Source organism: Ambystoma mexicanum, chromosome 6q, assembly GCF_040938575.1.
Source record: "Ambystoma mexicanum isolate Mex_15411 chromosome 6q, UKY_AmexF1_1, whole genome shotgun sequence".
NCBI lineage: Eukaryota > Metazoa > Chordata > Amphibia > Caudata > Ambystomatidae > Ambystoma > Ambystoma mexicanum.
In genome coordinates this window covers 60,987,275-61,004,900 of record NC_090937.1, presented here as the reverse complement: position 1 = coordinate 61,004,900, position 17,626 = coordinate 60,987,275, and the positions used below count along the sequence as shown (strand labels likewise).

Genomic DNA, 17,626 nt, shown 5'->3' with positions numbered 1-17,626 from the left:
GGGAGCCCTAATACTTTCCAAATAATTGGGCCTCATTACAAATATGCCGGTCCGGAAACAACGGTAAGCTTACCGGCACCATTGTTTCCAGACCGGCATATTACAGCTCTGCGGGCGGTTGCTATCCCACCCGGCAGGTTAGACCAGACCTGCCAGTTGGAACGACACCCACCCGCAGAGTTTTCACAGAAGCACCAGCACCATTATTAACGGTGCTGGTGCTTCCGTGGACCCCATTCCCATAGAGTTCAATGGAAATGGGGACTTATCATTTGCCGGCGCCTAACTTCCCGGACCGACGGGCTTGTAATCTCCCTGTGTTCCCGAGAAGTCGGGCACGAGTAAATCATTACGGGTCTGGCGGCAACCTGCCGGTAGCACCGGGACGGTTACCGCCAAACCCGTAATGAGACCCATTGTTTCTTTTTGAAGTCACTCTGACTTCATAAAGAAATTATTTCTGTTAAGGACCGAACCATACCGGCAGTCATTTCTTTGGGAAGGCAGAGTGACTTCAAAAATAAACTATTTATTTTTTAGGTCATAGGGCTGCCCCCACCCCATGACATGGAGGCCTCCAGCCTAGGGTCAGCCATGCCATGGGGGGCAGAGCCCTCGGACTTCAAAAAGTACATTTCTTTTTGTAGTCACTCCCTTCATAAAGAAATGATTTCCTCTGACTTTATGAATGCAGAGTAAATTGAAAAAGAAAAAAATGTTTCTTTCTTTTAACATGTGCTGGCGGGGCCCACCGCACGGCGGGGGCTGCGGGGGCCCATGTTACGCCAGTGCCATGGCAATGTTTGCACTGGTGCTTATACCATGCCAAACTACACTTGTCATGGTGCAATCGTTTTCTAATATGTCTGAGTGTGTTTAAAAATATGGCAAACTTTGCCCTAGTGTTAATACAGTGCAGCTTTGCATTTGCACCGGTGCAAGGTTTCTGTAATCTGATCCCAGATGTTAATGATTAGAACATGTGGACTCTCCTCTGCACTCATATGTGGCATACCGCATACGTGTACAGATAGGGGTTCTGCAACCTCTCCAATCAAACCATAAACCCAAAAGCTTCACCATCCCACCCAGGGGAGTATCCAGCATTCCAAGTGGTGGGGGTCAGAGAGGGGTAACATTAGCGGCAGATGGCATTTTAACACATACACATAACAAAAACAAAAAAAACAAAAAATGTAGGACCCTTCCAGGTGCAGGAAGCTCATCTATTAGAGCTCTGGGCGGCAACATATTTGCAAATCTCCTAATTTGCATATGGATTGTACCAACAGAAGTGACTTCACAGAAAAGCACATGGCAAGGAGAATCATCAGTCTTTGATACTTGGAGGCACCATGAAAGTGACTTTCAAATAAATTGCCATAAGTAAGTGGCAAATAACTTTGTGGTGCAAAATACCTATATTGCCCAATTCTTATATATGGAGCAACTCTATAGTTAGATTTTTTTAAATGACAGCATGATATATTAACATAAGCTATGAATTGAATCACTTACAGAGCTGCAGGTAAGACACAGTGCGATTAGATGATTTGCCCAGGATCACACACTTTGGTTGAATGGTGAAACCAGGAGGTGGACAATTTAAGCAAATGAACACATTATCCCAGGTTTAGTTGATATAGATATTTATTAAGGTTCTGCTTTGCATTTCATCTGCTTCTGGTAAACTCACATTAATGCTATCATTTATGCATTCTTCTCGCTTCTGAACACCCCCATTCATATTTCATAAGGGACAAAAGTCCCTGCTAATAGTCCCTCCTTCCTACCATCAGTGTTTAATGGCTTCCATTGTGAAGCTCTGTTGACACAGAGCAACGTGGCACATCTTTGAAGAGCCGCTTTGCTGCCCTGAGCTCTGTGGGATATTGTCCTGGCAGCGGGACACCTCTCCCGTTCGGCACCCTCATTGACAATGAAGGTGCCGAACGGGACAGGTGTCCTGCTGCCAGGACAATGAGGGTGCTGAGCAGGAACACCTCCTGCTCGGCACCCGAGGTGTCCCGCTTCCAAATGTCCCAGTCTGGCTAGTGAAAGAGCCACTGCACTGTTATCAGTAATGTTTTACTATAATACTTGCCGTTTTATCGCAGCTTGTGTCGCACCTAGATAGAAATGTGAATGTTAGCATGTGCCACACTTGGATTAAACTGAATGAAGGTAAGTGCAACACTTGATTAGAATTGTGATCACTAGCCTGCCTCACATCTAGACAGAATATTGAAAATTAGCAACAATGGAATAGTGAATGATAGCAAACATCAGACATAGACATAACTGCAAGGACAGCAATGCCAACTAACCAATACACTAACAATTTCATCCCTCTGCATACACTTCTCAAACTCTAACCAAACACAACCCAAGCCTAAAATGCAGCAATCCGCACTAACTTCACTACACTGCAACAACAAAACAAACCCCACATAGACTTGCACAACAGCACACGACGACTACCGACCGTAAAAAACACCCCAAGCCCAGCCGACGGACCCACCGGGCTGAGGCTGCCATCAGCACATCACTGCTCTCTTGCACTTTTCCAGCTTATTCCCACTACCCCCCCCCCCTCCCACTTTCAGAGCCGCTAGAGCGCCAGGGGACCACTCCGGTGGTGCTAGTGCACTGTACAAATATCCTTTGACATTAACATTAACATAAAAGCACATCACCTGAGGAAAAAACACTGGATACTATTTTAATAATCTTTTCCCCAAATGCCGTCACTTGGACTTGTCCCCTGCGGCGGGAAACCTGTGGTAATCTGTCAGGTGACCTGTCCCCCTCCCTGATGCCTTGATAATGGTGCACATGTAAGGAAAAGCCTGACGACATGTCGGGAGATCGGAGGGGACTTTGATGTAAGGAGGACTGCTGTCCCAAGCAGTTCCTTCTTGGACGAAAAGAGGAGTGACCTAGGCCTGTGTGCCCTGCCAGATGTACTCTCCTCCATTTCCATTTAGGTCTCCTTTAGCAACACAGCACTGCAACTGAGGGGCACGAGAGAAGAAGATGAGTACAAAGGAAGCAGAGACCACTGATGTGACCTGCATAGTCCCCTGTTAGGAAGAGGAGTGGCATTGTGCTGCTGGGGTAAAAAGTGAGCATTGGCAAAGCCATCAGTTTTGACTTTGGCGTTGGAATGGGATAGGCATTTGCCAGGCACTGCCATAATGGCAATACTTGGCCATAAAATGGCAACAGGTGGAAACGGGTATGTTTATCTGGTCATATGATAACAGTGCCTGGCAAATGCACCCTGAATTCACAAACAGGATGCACTTTCAAATTTGCAGAAATCAAAATAGAATACCCTGTGTGTGATTGAAACAGGAATAGGGGGATGTGCAATGCATGACAAGGTCAATTCTGTCCCTATCATGCCTTTTTTTTATTTTTACAAAAAGTGAAACAGTAGCAATATGGACTGCTGCTGTCACACTTGCATTTCTATCCCCCATACAGTAGTAGAATCGTTTTTTTCTGTTTCGTAACATTTCACAATGACGTGCATCTTAAGTGTCTGTCAATATGGAATGTGCTGTCAGCCAGCAACGTGAGTGCCTGGAGCCTGTTAAATGCTAATATCAGGATCATTGCTCCATCCGTGATGTATGCAAGGGGGCTGCCTGGCACATCATTTGCGCTGGCGCACAGCCCCCTGAAAATGCGCAGGAGACCTTTGTGAATAAGGTGACCTGCACATTTCTTAAAGTGATTGAAGTGATAAAGTGCATCCGCTGTGCTTTTTTAGTTGTGCCACTTTTTGAGAACTGGCCCCTATGAGTGGTGCAACCCCTCTCCGACCCATGCCCTTAAAGAGATTTCTTTTATACGGTCTCCACACTAATAGGTGGAGTCGATTTACCATCCTTCTTCTTACAGGTTCCACACTACCCCTCTTTCACCATTGGGAACCCATTAGAGAACGATCACACTAGTAGGTATCCACCTAGTATTCCATAAAGAAAACAAAGGGTTGCGAATACAACACAGAGCCTTGATACAGTTTAGGATGCAAATTTAATATCTCTATTGTTGGTCGTTTTCAAAATGTCCAATGTTCATATTCATAAATGATGTAACATGCAGAGTTTGTGAAGTACATACCATGGTGCACAAGAGCTTGAAGTAGGTAGGAGCTGAACAAAAAAGACATTCAAGACGTTTTTCTGAGATTGATGTTACAAGCGCGGCAAAGAGCCCGACTGCTTGAGCATCTATGTAGTTGGATTCTTTCTAGAGGTTCTGGTGTGTCCTTGAAAACGTTGGAGACGGTGATGACCAAGTGTGTGCAGAAGCGTCCCACGCCTAGGATTCACCAGAGTTTCCACACCCTTCCCTGCACACATACGGACATGAGTTTTCCACTGTGCACACATTGGAACGCGGGAGATCAGCAATAGGGGCTGCCATGTGAAAATGGCGGCCATCTTTGTCCTATTTTTCTCCACAGATTGCCCCAAGTTTTTGCTAGTGTATGAAAACGGGACCCATTCTGTGAAAAGTAACACATTCCACAGGGATGAAAATGGTGATCTCTGGTGGCCTTCAGAGCTCCTGTATTGGTGTCAGACCCCTTAACAGGAACTGTGATGTGGGATTTCAATGTTGGGTTCCACGTCGGTTGTGGGAAATCAATGCCACTGGAGATCAAAATTGGAAGATGCAGAGAAAATCTGTGCACACATGTTTTGCTTTGATTTTATCTTCCCTGTATCGGGGGAGAGTGTACGTTGGCTGTCATTTAGAAGAATGGTGATTGGTATAATTGGGAATGTCAAGAGAACTAAAAATCTATGGTTCTCCATCAATGCTAAGTTTTACAATGTGTTTAACCCTACCAGTAACACAGCAGAGAAATAAACAAGCCATGTAAAGTGTTTCCAAACATCTGTATGCGCCTATGCTCCCAAGGATCTACCCTCTTTGAGGTATGGTATTGTTTATTTATAAAGCGCCTATACACAGGAAGTATTTCAAAGCGCTCAAGGAGGGAGGGAATATGGGGAAAGAACCAACAGTCGCTCAGAGCCCTTGAAATTCTGAGACAATAATAGTCTGCACAGGCAGAGTATGTTCGTAAAATACATTTAACAGTTTGAGATACAGCAAATAGACCTGATGGTGATTCTGCAGTTTTACCAGTGCAATTAAGGGGTGAAGATAAGAGATGACAGACAGACGAACTTCAGGCACAGTGCGTAAGGATCACGCAGTGCACAGACAGTCGCAGGGAGGGGGAGGTCCTAGTGCACCCGGTCGGTGGAGAGTGGGGTAAGGGCTGAGAGAGACCTCTCATTGGTTATTTCTCAAATGCAGTGAGTGTGGGTGGGGGTAGGGCCCTGAGGCAAGTGCGTAAGAGGACTGGTGGGGCTGACAGCAACCTGTGAGACTCTGAGGTACACCAGGCAGCCAGTCAAAAAGCTGTAAGGAAGAGGAAGGAGAGAGGGGAAGAGCAGATAACTAGGTTAGCAGGGTAGAGGGAGAGAGATGGAAGAGCAGAAGAGGAAGGTCTTGAGGAGTTTCCAGAGCTTAAGAAGGTCAGGCTCAAGACGGAGAGCGGCAGGGAGCCTATTCCAGAGGGAGGCACCTGCTGAGGATAAGGATCTCGCTCCAAATCTCTGCTTGGAGAACCGGCTCACTCGCAGAAGGTTGGAGGTAGAAGAGCGGAGGGTTCGTGAGGGAACGTGTCCCTCACGAACCCTCCGCTCTTCTACCTCCAACCTTCTGCGAGTGAGCCGGTTCTCCAAGCAGAGAGTAGATAGGTCCCAGGCCACAGAAATCCTTGTGGACAATGCAGAGGGTCTTAAACTTGATCCTTGTAGCCACTGGGAGCCAGTGAAGAGATTTCAGCATCAGAGAGATGCAGTCCATGGGCTTGAGGTCAAGGATAAGTCTTTCGGTTGTATTCTAGATGAGTTGCAGAGGGCACAGGGCAGAAGAGGGGAGTTTGAGGAAGAGGTTGTTGCAATAGTCCAGCCTAGAGAGAACCAGGGCTCTGCAGACAGTGAGCCGCTGCAGGAAAGTGAGAAAAGTTAGAGTACCTCTGAGGAGGTGTAGCTGATAGACTTTTTAGAGATGTCCGAATTGTAAGAGGAGAAGGAGAGAGTGGAGTCGAAAATGACCCCAAGGTTTCTTGCCTCAGAGGTGGGTGCAGGCGCAGGGCCATTGGAGGCCGGCCAGAGAGAAAGTGGGAAACCGGGAGCAGGGGTCCCAATGCGAACATTCTCAGCCTTACTGAAGTAGATGCAGAGGTCGTGCTACATGATGCTTGTGATCTAGCTCAGGGTACTGCATCCCGTTTTGTGTAGCAGTGTTACCTCATTTTTGGTTTCAAAGGTGGCGCAAGGCTATCAAATGCAGAAAGTTGAAATGAAGGACAATTCTTTTTAAGATCTGGTAATTGGTGCGACCCAATAAGATCCCATGAAAGATACTGTACTGTTTTCTTTTTTAATTTTGAAGGGAGAATCTATTTAATATGGACTGTGCAGATCCCAAAATGATGGTCACTGTGAGAGGGAGCCACATCACAAGCCTTGTAGGGGCAGCACATCTTCCAAAGCTACTGTTGACTTGCCCTCTGCATGCACTTATCTGTGCCACAATAAAAGGCTACATTTTGCAGTTAGGATGTATTTATATGTCGTAAATTGGAGGGGGCATCTGTGCCCCAAACCATGCACCAGGGGTCTGGTCCTACATTTCTGTGATGAGGCGTAGACAGGGTAGGCCCTGGCAAGGCCCATCCAATATCTGTAAATGCCCACTCAGCAGCGCTATGTGGGCATTTACAGATTTTAATGCCACTGCGGCGGGCCCAACTACATTAGACTCAGGCCCCACTTGTTAGTCAATCCTGGCTACGCCTGCCCTGTTTTTGCATGCGTCCCTCTCTGCTGTTGTAAGGGCGACTTTCATGAAAGGTGGAGAGATACAGACTTCATAGTAAGACCGATGGGATAAGAGGGTCTATTGATGTGCGGGAACCAGCATATGTTCTGCAGGGACATTGTGTAAAAAATCTTGCTCAATCATGAAGAAAACGGACCTTTGCTCTGTATAAAATGAAGACCAGGTTTTGATCAAAGCAACAAGCCAGCATAATCTTTTAATGTGGATTAACTTCTTTTCACCATCCTCCTTATCTCTCTCATGCTCTTTTTTCTTTCTGCAGCCTAAGTTCTGGACACTCACTGCGGGAACACAATACACTCCACATTTTTGGACAAACCTAGGTGTTCGGAGACCACCACAGTGTTGATTTGGCACAATATAGAGACTTCATGACATAACATAAACTAACTTCCAACAACACCCTGATTCACCATGACAATTGGAAAGGGACTCAATGTGTATTTTCCAGATGGATGCCTTCTACTGAATGCCATTGGCCTTCTCCAGGGGCTCCATGACTGATAAGACCAGCTTTGAGTTCTTGCCAGGTGAGGACACTATATCTGTAATGGATTTCCTGGCGTGATATATTTTTTTATATATTCACACTGTGCATCATGTTCTTTTTCTAAATTTCCCAACACAGCGACTTTTGCCTGGATCTTTTGAGCCGGGACATAGGGGATCTCGCACTTTATATTAATTATTGAGAAGATTCAGAGGAAGCTGAGTCTCCACCAATTTCACCTCTTTGTGGCTTTGCTCTACAAGATCAAATGAACAGTAACCCGTCTTCCTTCCAGAATATTTCTGGTAAAGCATAGGTTGCTTCTAATTATGAAAGATTGCTCGATACATGACCGCCAGGACATGTGCAGGGTCCTTTTCTCTCCTGTCCGCGTGTACTACTCCAGGATGTGGCCCAGGACCTGTAACATGTCTGCTAACATTTCGTGTTCATGAAACATTGGCATTGGCCCCCATTTCAGAGTCAAAAAGGTTACCTTGAGGGGCCCATCTTCCTGTGAGTTTGGGAGTGGGTGCCATGAGGCTGTGTCACTGAGCTGACTGACAAGCCCACGGCGCAGAGGCGTCACTAGAGGGAAGCTGGGGGTGGGGGGATGCATAGCCCTGCATCTTTTTGTTGTAGCCACGGATGTGGGCACAGGAGTTGAAAACCAAAATGCTAGCTAGCCCCGAGTCCCGACATTAGCATAGCGCCAGATCTTTTCCAGACCTAGCAACACCCCTTCCACAGCGAATATGTTGGCCTGTGTGCATACCCACAGGACACAGGCACAGCTCATCGTGAGGCCGGGATGCTTTAGAATGACCTCCCATCATATAAGAATAGTAGGGCCTTGGGGAGGAACTCAGTTGTGTTCATCGGTTGGGTCAAACAGTAAACAATTCGATTTGTATAGATTGCAATGTCTAGATTTTAAAGAGCCTATCTGGTATAGGCTGAGGTTGCTGCCTGTTTGGAGATCAGGGCTAATACATCACTAGCTAAGGAAAACAATCTGTCAGCGTGGGGTTAAAGAGGGGTTTAATTGGGAGGCAGGATTTATGAGCACTGTCCCAGAGTAGGCAGAGGGCGGTGACCTGATAGGCCCAGTTGAATACACACCAGGATGTTTGAGAAGTTGGAGAAGGCTGTGAGGCCAGATAAGGGACTGTATGGTCCAGAAGAAACGAGGGAAAAGGGGAAAAGAATGGGCATAAAGTTCTATGTGGAAAACAAGGTTGGGCAGTGTGGTGTTTGAGAGATCCTATGGTTGGGGGGAATTATGTTCTTAAGGTCGGATTGATTTGGAAGGGTAGCATCAAATGCTGGCTCACTGTGTAGGTGGTTTTTGGTGTGGATGGCAACACTGCCAAGGAGGTGCCTTTGTGCGCGTGGACCTGCCTTTTGAATGAAGCACTTCTTTTTCAACCACTTGCTCCCAATGGTCGCTGCTGCTGCTGCAGTTTCCCACTTTGCCCAACTCAAACCTCCAAGATATGTTAAAAAAAATGGTGCTGAAGCAGTTGATTCACTTGGAACTCAGTTGACTCTGGTGGTTGAATCTTTCTCAGGGTGGAACATGTTCCGACATGTCCTTCTTGCAAGAAATCCAAAATGCTTGTGCAGTAGGTTGCCTTTTATTTTCAAGTCCAATATTACCCTATAAAAGAGTCTAAAATGGCTGAAGGATTCAGGGAAGCGTGTAGCCTTATGTTGAACTTCAATATTCCAAATGAAAGGAGTTGCGTTTGTACTTTTGTTGACCCATTTGAGATTTAATATGAATGAAGGCACGACAGAGGGGAGGTCTGTCCCCCCCAGCAAGAGGCTGACCGACGTGTTGATTGGCAAGAGCTTCAGAGCGGCACTTCTCTGGGCATTGCTTCGCCCTGGAGGCCGGCCAGCAGGTTGTTTGCAGCCAGGGCGGCCATGGCGTTCCGCGTTTCAATCGTGGCGCTGGCAATGTGTGGCAGAATAACTGCAAATAAAACACAAAAATCACTTTAGAACGGTGCATTAATTTGTTCGAGCTCAGTGTTATGACAAATCCATGCAGTAGCACAGCACATTAGACACCATGGGGCCGCATTACACAGACCATGCAACGGTGCAAGTGTCATTTTGCATGGTATAAGCACTAGGGCAAAGACTGCCATAGTGTAAAAGAAAACGTACCTTATTAGCACTTTGGAAACCCGTGGAAATCCATGGGGGGCCACAGAGGCTCCAGCACTGGAGGTATGGACACCAAATGCCCCCCTCCTCGAAGGGTACCACCAGTTTGAATTGACTGAACTGCGCAAGGGTCGGCTCAGCCCTCTTTCTCAACCACCAGGCCAAAGTGGGATTACATTTTGTAATCCAACTGTGCCTACGGTTATCCACCTGGTGGATACAATTAGTACCCAATATGGACCCTTATCTTCTAATTTTCACAACTACCACTCATAATTCCTATAGCATTCTTGTCTCTCCACTCTAACACCACGTTTGTGGAACATATAGTATTTTACCACCAGATGGTAGGATGCTCCATGTGCTAACACATTTGTGTATTTAAAACAAGGACATTAGAGCTGGCTTTCATGATATTTTGGGTTGTGTCACTGGTACAACACAAAAGGTGTGTGGGTGTGTGGGGGGAGTGGCTGGGGGGTATATGGCTAAACTCCCACATCTGCAGCGCATACATTGCATCTCTCCCAAAGCGTGAAACAATAATCCCAAACATCAGAGTGTTCCAAACGCAGTCCATTTCCTCTGCACATCTACAAGTCGCCTCCCTGTCCATGGGGGATGGTGATGAACTGGATCTAGTAGTCTTACCAGCCGATGAGCAGCTGCCATTTGATTGATATTGCCACCCAGGGTTAGTGTAGGAAAGAGCGCTGTGTAAAGTGTCTTCTCCTGCAGTGCCCCTGTACAACTTCCGGATCAAAGGTCGCTGGTAGTTTCCATAATCTCAGGAGTGACTCTAACGTGCCTGCCCCTTTCCTCACTATTCCTACAAATTAATGAAGGCTCCTGAGTGATCTGCTTGAAAGAATTATGCATGGTGTGTCATCTCCCAGGTCCAATTTGCAGGAATGGTCATAGTTCCTTTCGGCTCCTGAACCACTATGATATAGATTTCTTCAGGGGCGTGAATGCCAGACCAGCATACTGTCCTCGGCACTGATTTTTACCTGCATGCACTGCCACATGGCAGCATTCATGATACTGAAGCAGCCTAAAAGTGACAGATAGAAATCTTCCAACAAGTCATAACCACTGGCAGTTCTTCTGGGCAGCGCCCCTTTAATTATCACAGAAGAGGAAACATCACATGCAAATCAGTGTTGAAACTACCCCACAGGGGGCAGAGAAGTCCACACTGCTAAGCCCGCATCTCTTCTGCTCTGGACCACAAACAGGCCCGGACTGGCCTACAGGGCAATGCCCAAACCAAAAACACAAAATGCCAGGGTGGGCCCGTTTTTTGGGTCAAAGTCGGCCACTTTTTTTGGCTCATGTGGGCCAGTTTAATAAGTTACTTCACCGTGCGGCCAGTAGTTTTGACCAGTGTTACTGAATAAATATTCTTTAAAATGCACAATTTGCATCACATTTGATCAAAAACCTCCCCCTGGGGTACTACTCACACAGTCTGTCACAAAAGGAATGAATTGACATTTGCAACGGTGGGCCACATTTTCATTGGCGCCAGAGACAATTTTAGGCCCCAGTTCGACCCTGACCACAAACACCCTGGACATGTTATGCCATTATCTATCAGTAAAGTGTAGATTGCGACCATAGAGACAGGACACTCCTGACGCACATGTGGGCAGACCCATAGTTACTGGGGGCGGCTCCCTAAAACAATCAAAAGAACGTTGGTTGGAATGGTTTCAATCATTCATAACCACTGCAATTTTCGAGTGCCGTCTCCAGGCCACAGGGCTGAAGTGTGACGCACAAAAGCGTGCTGCACGTAGTGTCATTCGCGGTGCAGCGTGCTGCAGCCTGACACTCTGGAGACCACAATCACAATAGGATTCATGGTCTCTGAGGTAGCAAAAAGTAGCGGGGGTTGGGGGGATGCAGGGAGGGAGGAGCACAAGCCACGCCACAGCAGAAAGGTGTATAATTGACCAGCGGGAGACGAGAAAGTGCGTTTGACGGGGTGGGGAGGGTGCAGCCTTAACCAGGCAGCACTCCGCTGAACATCTTCAATCATAAAAGTTTACAAGTCATATACAATGTCTGAACCGGACAATAAGACAACTGCTATTGGGCTTCCTCATAGTTATTAGTAGTTGTACTGTTGCACTGCAATGATAAGGTCAAAACAGTCAATGGCTTGTGCTCTCCCTGCCAACTGTGCGGTCGAAGTCTGTAATCATTTATCATTGTCCAGTTCAGACCTTGTATAATGACTTGGAAACTTCTTTTGAATTCACAATATTAAGTTCTTAAGAACTTTTGCTGCTCGAATGAACTCAAGATGTTAGTATCTGTGATGTCTATGTAGAGAAGGCCCCATGTATTTTATTCTTCCATTATATACATTATTGTGTTGAGGGTATTTTACGTAACTGATGCTGTTTTGAAATAAAAAAATAAACACGTTTTGCATATACATATATAAATATATGCATATATATATTTCCAAAATAGATGGAAAATAAGTAAAAGTATTGCAGACATAAGGAGTTGATATGATATTAACTAACCTTTTAAAGAAATTCTGTCCTTTTGGCACATGTTACGTGCATTACCATGGTCTTGCCTGCCATGCTGATGAAAGAGAGTATACTTAGAAAAAATGTATATTCCTATGCAAGTTTTTGGTTGCTCCTTTGTAATAAATCTTCTCCTTCATCACAGTCCTTCTCCTGCATCGCAGTCCTTTTTTTTCATCACAATCAATCACATCCCTTCCCTATTATCACACTCATTAATCACAGGCCTGCTATGGTATTGTCTTTCTCCTTTGTCATAGCCTTCTACTTTCATCATAGTCCTTTTCCTGTGGCAAAGTCCTTCTCTGTCGTCACAACTCTTCTCCTTCATCACAGTGTTTCTCCTTCTTCACAGTCCTTCATTTATATCTCCCCCTGCAGTACCCCTTCATCACAATACTTCTTCATCACAGTTTCCTTCATCAAAGTCTTCCTTCATCACAGTCTTTCTCACTCATAACAGGGCTTCACCTTTGCCACAGTTTTTCTCCCTTGTCACAGTACTTTTTTGTCAGCCCTTCTCTTTCATCAAAGTACTTCTTCATAAAAGTCATTTGTCGTAGTCCTTCTCCTTTGTCACAGTCATTGGTCTCAATCATTCTCTTTCGACCAAGTCCTTCATCAGAATTATTCTCCTCTGTTACAGCCCTTGTCCTTTGTTAGTCCTTCTTCTTTATTGCAGTTCTTCATCACAGTCTTTCTCATTTGTCAGTCCTTCATCACAGTTCTTCTTCATTGTAATCTATCTCCATCATTGCCTGTCTCCTTCATCATAGTCCTTTTCCTTTTTTTCAATCCTTCTTTTTCCTCACAGTCTTTTCCCTCATCAAAGTCATATCCTGCAACACAGTCCTCTCCGTCAATACAGTGCTTCTCCTTCATCATAGTCCTTCTCCATTGCCATAGTCTTTTCTCCTTCATCACTCTCCCTCTCCTAAATCACAGTCCTTCTTCATCACGGTCCTCTTTCATCACAGTACTACTTTATCACAGTCCTTATCCTTAAGCAATAAGCACCCACTCTCGGGGCTTCACCAGCTAGTAAAGGCCAGAGGTTCCAAGTTATATGCAAAACGAAGCGAGGGTCTTAACGCTGGGCACCGAGTGTTATTACCAGCCAGTGAAGCCCCCAGGATGAGGGCATATTGCTCTTAGCACCCCATGTTTTCAATTAGGAAGCCCGGGGTGATAACAGCAATGTATTTTGTTTGAATGAACGGGGTGCAAAATATTTACTCAAGAAGGCTGCCGTGGAGCTGGCAGATGGGACTCCATAGGGAGCCCCTCGTTAATTTCCATGGCAACCAGAAAGGACATGGGCCGGCGGCGGTGGCTGGGTGGCGCCGCAGAATGAATCAGGTAAGTGGAGCAGGGGGTGGGTAGGTAGCGAAAAACAAGAGGGAAAGTTAGGGGGATGAGGGAAGATGGCACAGCAGGGGAAGCAGCAATCAGGCAGCTTGGAACGTGGGCTGAGATCATGGGAATCAGGCTGCAATCCGAGCCACCCGGTTGGTTGGCTCCTCCTTTCTCTTTTGCCACAGTTCTTGTCTTTTTCCTTTGTCAGCTTTCTAATTTCTCACACTCCTTTGTCACAAAGCTGTTCCTTCATCAGAGACTTTCTCCTTAATTACATTCCTTTGTCACCATCCTTCCTTCTTCATTGTCACAGTCTCCTTCAATATAATCCTGCCCTTCACAGTCCTTCATCAGAATGTTTCTCCCTTTTCAAAGTCTTTCTCCTTCTTTAGAGTCCTTCTGCACAGTCCTTATACTTCAGTACAATCCTTCTTCATCACAGTCCTTCTCCTTTGCCACACTCTCTTTCACAGTGCTTCGTCTCTGCCATCTCTTCCTCAGCCTTTCTTCATCCCCACTGTCCTTTCTTATCCTCCATCACAGTCCTCCTCCTTCATAACAGTGCATCCCCTTTGTGACAGTACTTCACCTTCATCACACTTGTTTTTATTTCATAACATTATTTATTTGCTGTAGCCGCCTACTTCATCACAGTCCTTCTCCTTCATCACAGTTCTTCTTCACCATAATGCTTCTCCTTATTCAGTCCTTCTTCGTCACAGTCCTTCTCCTTCATAAGCCCTTCGGAAGTCTTGCACTTTATTACAGTTCTTCTTCATCGAGGACATTTTCCTTCATTGCAGTCCTTATCTTTCATTACAGTACATGGTCCAAAACAGTCTTATTCAGTGCAGTATTTCATCAGGATCTTTCTCCTTTGTCACAGTCCTCTGCCTTCATCACAGTCCTTCGTCACAGTAGATGTACACCACAATTCTTCTCCTTCATCACAGTCCTTATCTTTCATCACAGTCCTTCTTTTTTGTCAAAACCCAACACAGTATGTCTCCTTCATCCACCTCTTCTTCTTTATCACAGGTCTTTTCCTTCAGCACCATCCTTCGTCAGTCCTCCCTCACACTTCTTCTTCTTCATAGTCCTTCATCACAGTCCTTCTCCTTCCTCACAGTACTTTGTCAGTCCGTCTCCTTTGGCACAGTTCTTCTTCATCACAGTACTCCACTGTCGTAGGCCTTTGACACAGTCCTCACTTTAATCACAGTCCTTGGTCACAGTCCTCCCCTTTCAATACAGTCCTTCATCACATATCTCGCACCTATCATTTTGGAAGTAGGATATAGGTTCAATCTTTTATACATGGGCCTCATTACGAGTTTGGTGGTATCTAGGCGGTAAATCCACCAAACTGAATTACTGCTACTGCCACTTGGTCCGGCATTATTACCGCCAGATTACAAGTGCCAGTGGTGGTGCAAATCCCAATTTATTCGCCACCGCAGTCATTCTGCCAATCTTGACAATTTTTAGGTAGGGAGTTGGAGGATTTATCTCCAGCATGAGGTAAATCCTCCCCTTCTAGGCCATACTAATAGCATGGCAGAGCAGGAACATTGGCCGTCATTTTGTTACCGTCAATTTATTCCCGCTCTGCCATACTTGTAAGGAGGCACTTTTCGGAAACGTAATTTCCCTACTTATCTCCTTGTGAGCAATGAATCCCAATTCCAGAGCTTCTTTTTCACAGTCTATGGATGATCAATTAAACTAAAGTTTGGTCTAACCTTTCTAGTAAATCATTGCAAGCTTTAATACAAACATTTGCATACAGGCCTTTCCCTGTTAGCATTAGATTATGTAAATTACAAAATAAAGAATTAGGGGCAGGATCTAATATATTCCTATATGACCAAAGCTTTTTCAAATGCATTATAGTTTGAAGAGAAAGCAATCCAAATTCAAATCTTAGTGTCACAATAGGCAAGCAATTTGGAAGATTTAAAACTTTCTTCGAGAGCAGAGCTTCTTGTTTTACCCAATCTATTAGTAGAGTGAGTGGTCACAAACAAACCACTTAAGATGTCAGATAAAGTATCTAAATAAATGGTTTGTTTTATCTTGAGAGGATTCCTATAAGTAGTGTGATTAGTATTTCATGTTCTTTTTCTGCAACAATGTAATTCCAAGTCAACTTAAGTACAAGAAAATGAGGTGAACCATTGTACAAAATCTTAAAGACTACCCCTGGGTTACTTCGGATTTCTACAATCAGTCCTCCATAGGGACAACCTTTAGTTCCTTTATGAGCATATTTTTTTGAAAAAACGTACTTCATAACCATCCAGGATTGTGTGTTCCGGAGCCATACCTCTTGGAGTAGCAAAATGTTGAAGTCTTTTAAGTGAAAAGCCTTATTGTGATTGTGAAACACATGCTAGAAGCCTTGGGTGTTCCAAACTGCCACTTTCTTTCATCACAGTTCTTCTCCTTCATCATAGTGCTTCTCCTTTGTCATTGCCTTCTCCTCCATCACATACCTTCCACTTCAAAAATGACCTTCTCCTTAATCACAGCCCCCTCTCATCAGAGTCGTTCTTCTTCATAGTCCTTCTCCTTTGTCACAGTCTTTGTCCTTTGTAATTCCTTCTCCTTCATCAGAGTCCTCTGTCACAGTTCCTCTCCTTCGTCAGCCCTTCACAATAGCGCTTTTCATTCATCAGTGCTTCACTACAGTTCTACTTCTTCGGTCCTTCACTATAGCACTTCTCCTTCATCAGTCCTTCACTACATCGCTTCTCCTTTATTAGTCCTTCCTTACAGTTCTTCTCCTTCATCAGTTATTCTTCTTTGTCACAGTCCTCCCCATCAGAGTCCTTCTACTTCATCAAAGTTAATTTCTTTCATCAGAGTCCTTTCTCGCATTCTTTCTCCTTTGTCTCAATCCTTGTCCTTCTCCTTCATCAGTTGTGCTTCATCACAGTCCTTCTCCTTCAACACAGTCCTTTATCAAGGTCCTTCTCCTTTATCACAGTCATTCTCCTGCATCACAGTCCTTCACCTTCATAACTGTCTATCACATTCCTTCTTTGTAATCATCCTTATTTATATTCTCATCACAGTCTTTCATTACAGTCCATCTTCTTCGCAATCCTCCATCACACTTCTTTCCTTCATCACAGTCCTTCATTAGTCTATCATCTTTATGACATTCCTTCTCTATTATCACAATCTTTCATCACAGTCCCTCTCTGTCACGGTTCTCATTCCTCACAGCCTTTGTCACAGCCCTTCTCTTTCATCACAGTCCTTCTCTTTCATCACAGTTCATCACTAGCCCATCTCCTCCATGAGATTCTTGCTCTGCTGTCATAATATTTTCCCACATTCCACCTTCATCCTAATCCTTCATCATTTTTTCTCATTCTTCACAGTTCTTTGTCACAGTCCTTCTCATTCACAGCCCTTAATCATAGATCTTCTCCTTCACCTCTATACAAGTCCTACTCCTATGTCCTAGGTTGACTGTCTCAGGCACAGTCTCTCAGTCATGTGGGCCTCATTACGAGGTCGGCGATAAAACCCTCCAGTAGGCAGTAAGCTGCCGCAGACCTGGTAACACCATTTCCGCCTCCTGATATCCCGGTGTCACCGGGATATCATAAGCAGCGGCGTAACGATAAATCCTCATGGGGACACTGCCAGTGCTTCAGTGAAAACACTGCCAGTAGGGGTCTGTATTCCGGGCAGGCCAGGCATGCCGGGAGTTCTGTGCCCCTGCCGGCAAACTCGGTTTGGTGGTCCGGAAAGGGAGCTGGTATGTTGCTACCAGCACCTGTAGTTCTGGAACGCCAAACCTATAATGAAGCCCAGAGTTACAGTCTCCCCATCTCTGCACACTCCTCTCTCTCACTTCATCTAGCTTTCCTTATTGTCCCTCTTCATATCTCCTTCTTTGCCATTCTCTGACTCACTTTCTGTCTCTTTTGCTATTTCTTTCTTCAACCATCATGTCTTTTTGTGTAGCAAAAGGCATTACAATATAACACAATGCAATATCCTAGAAATATATATACTTAAAATATAATGAGTAGACAACAGTCCATAAAATAAGACATAACCATACTAAGATATGAGCAATTAAAATGAAAAATTCCAT

General features: G+C 45.1%; 1 protein-coding gene across 1 annotated transcript in view; it reads right to left on the bottom strand.

Moving 5' to 3' along the window:
• Positions 1 to 5,750: 5,750 nt before the first annotated feature.
• LOC138515768 (glyoxylate reductase/hydroxypyruvate reductase-like) overlaps positions 5,751 to 17,626 on the bottom strand; it is a 251,739-nt gene continuing 239,863 nt past the window's right edge. Inside the window, exon 9 of the mRNA XM_069630479.1 lies at positions 5,751 to 9,410. Within this exon, the coding sequence (XP_069486580.1) occupies positions 9,289 to 9,410 (122 nt within the window). The 3' untranslated portion in view covers positions 5,751 to 9,288. The remainder of the gene's footprint in view (positions 9,411 to 17,626) is intronic.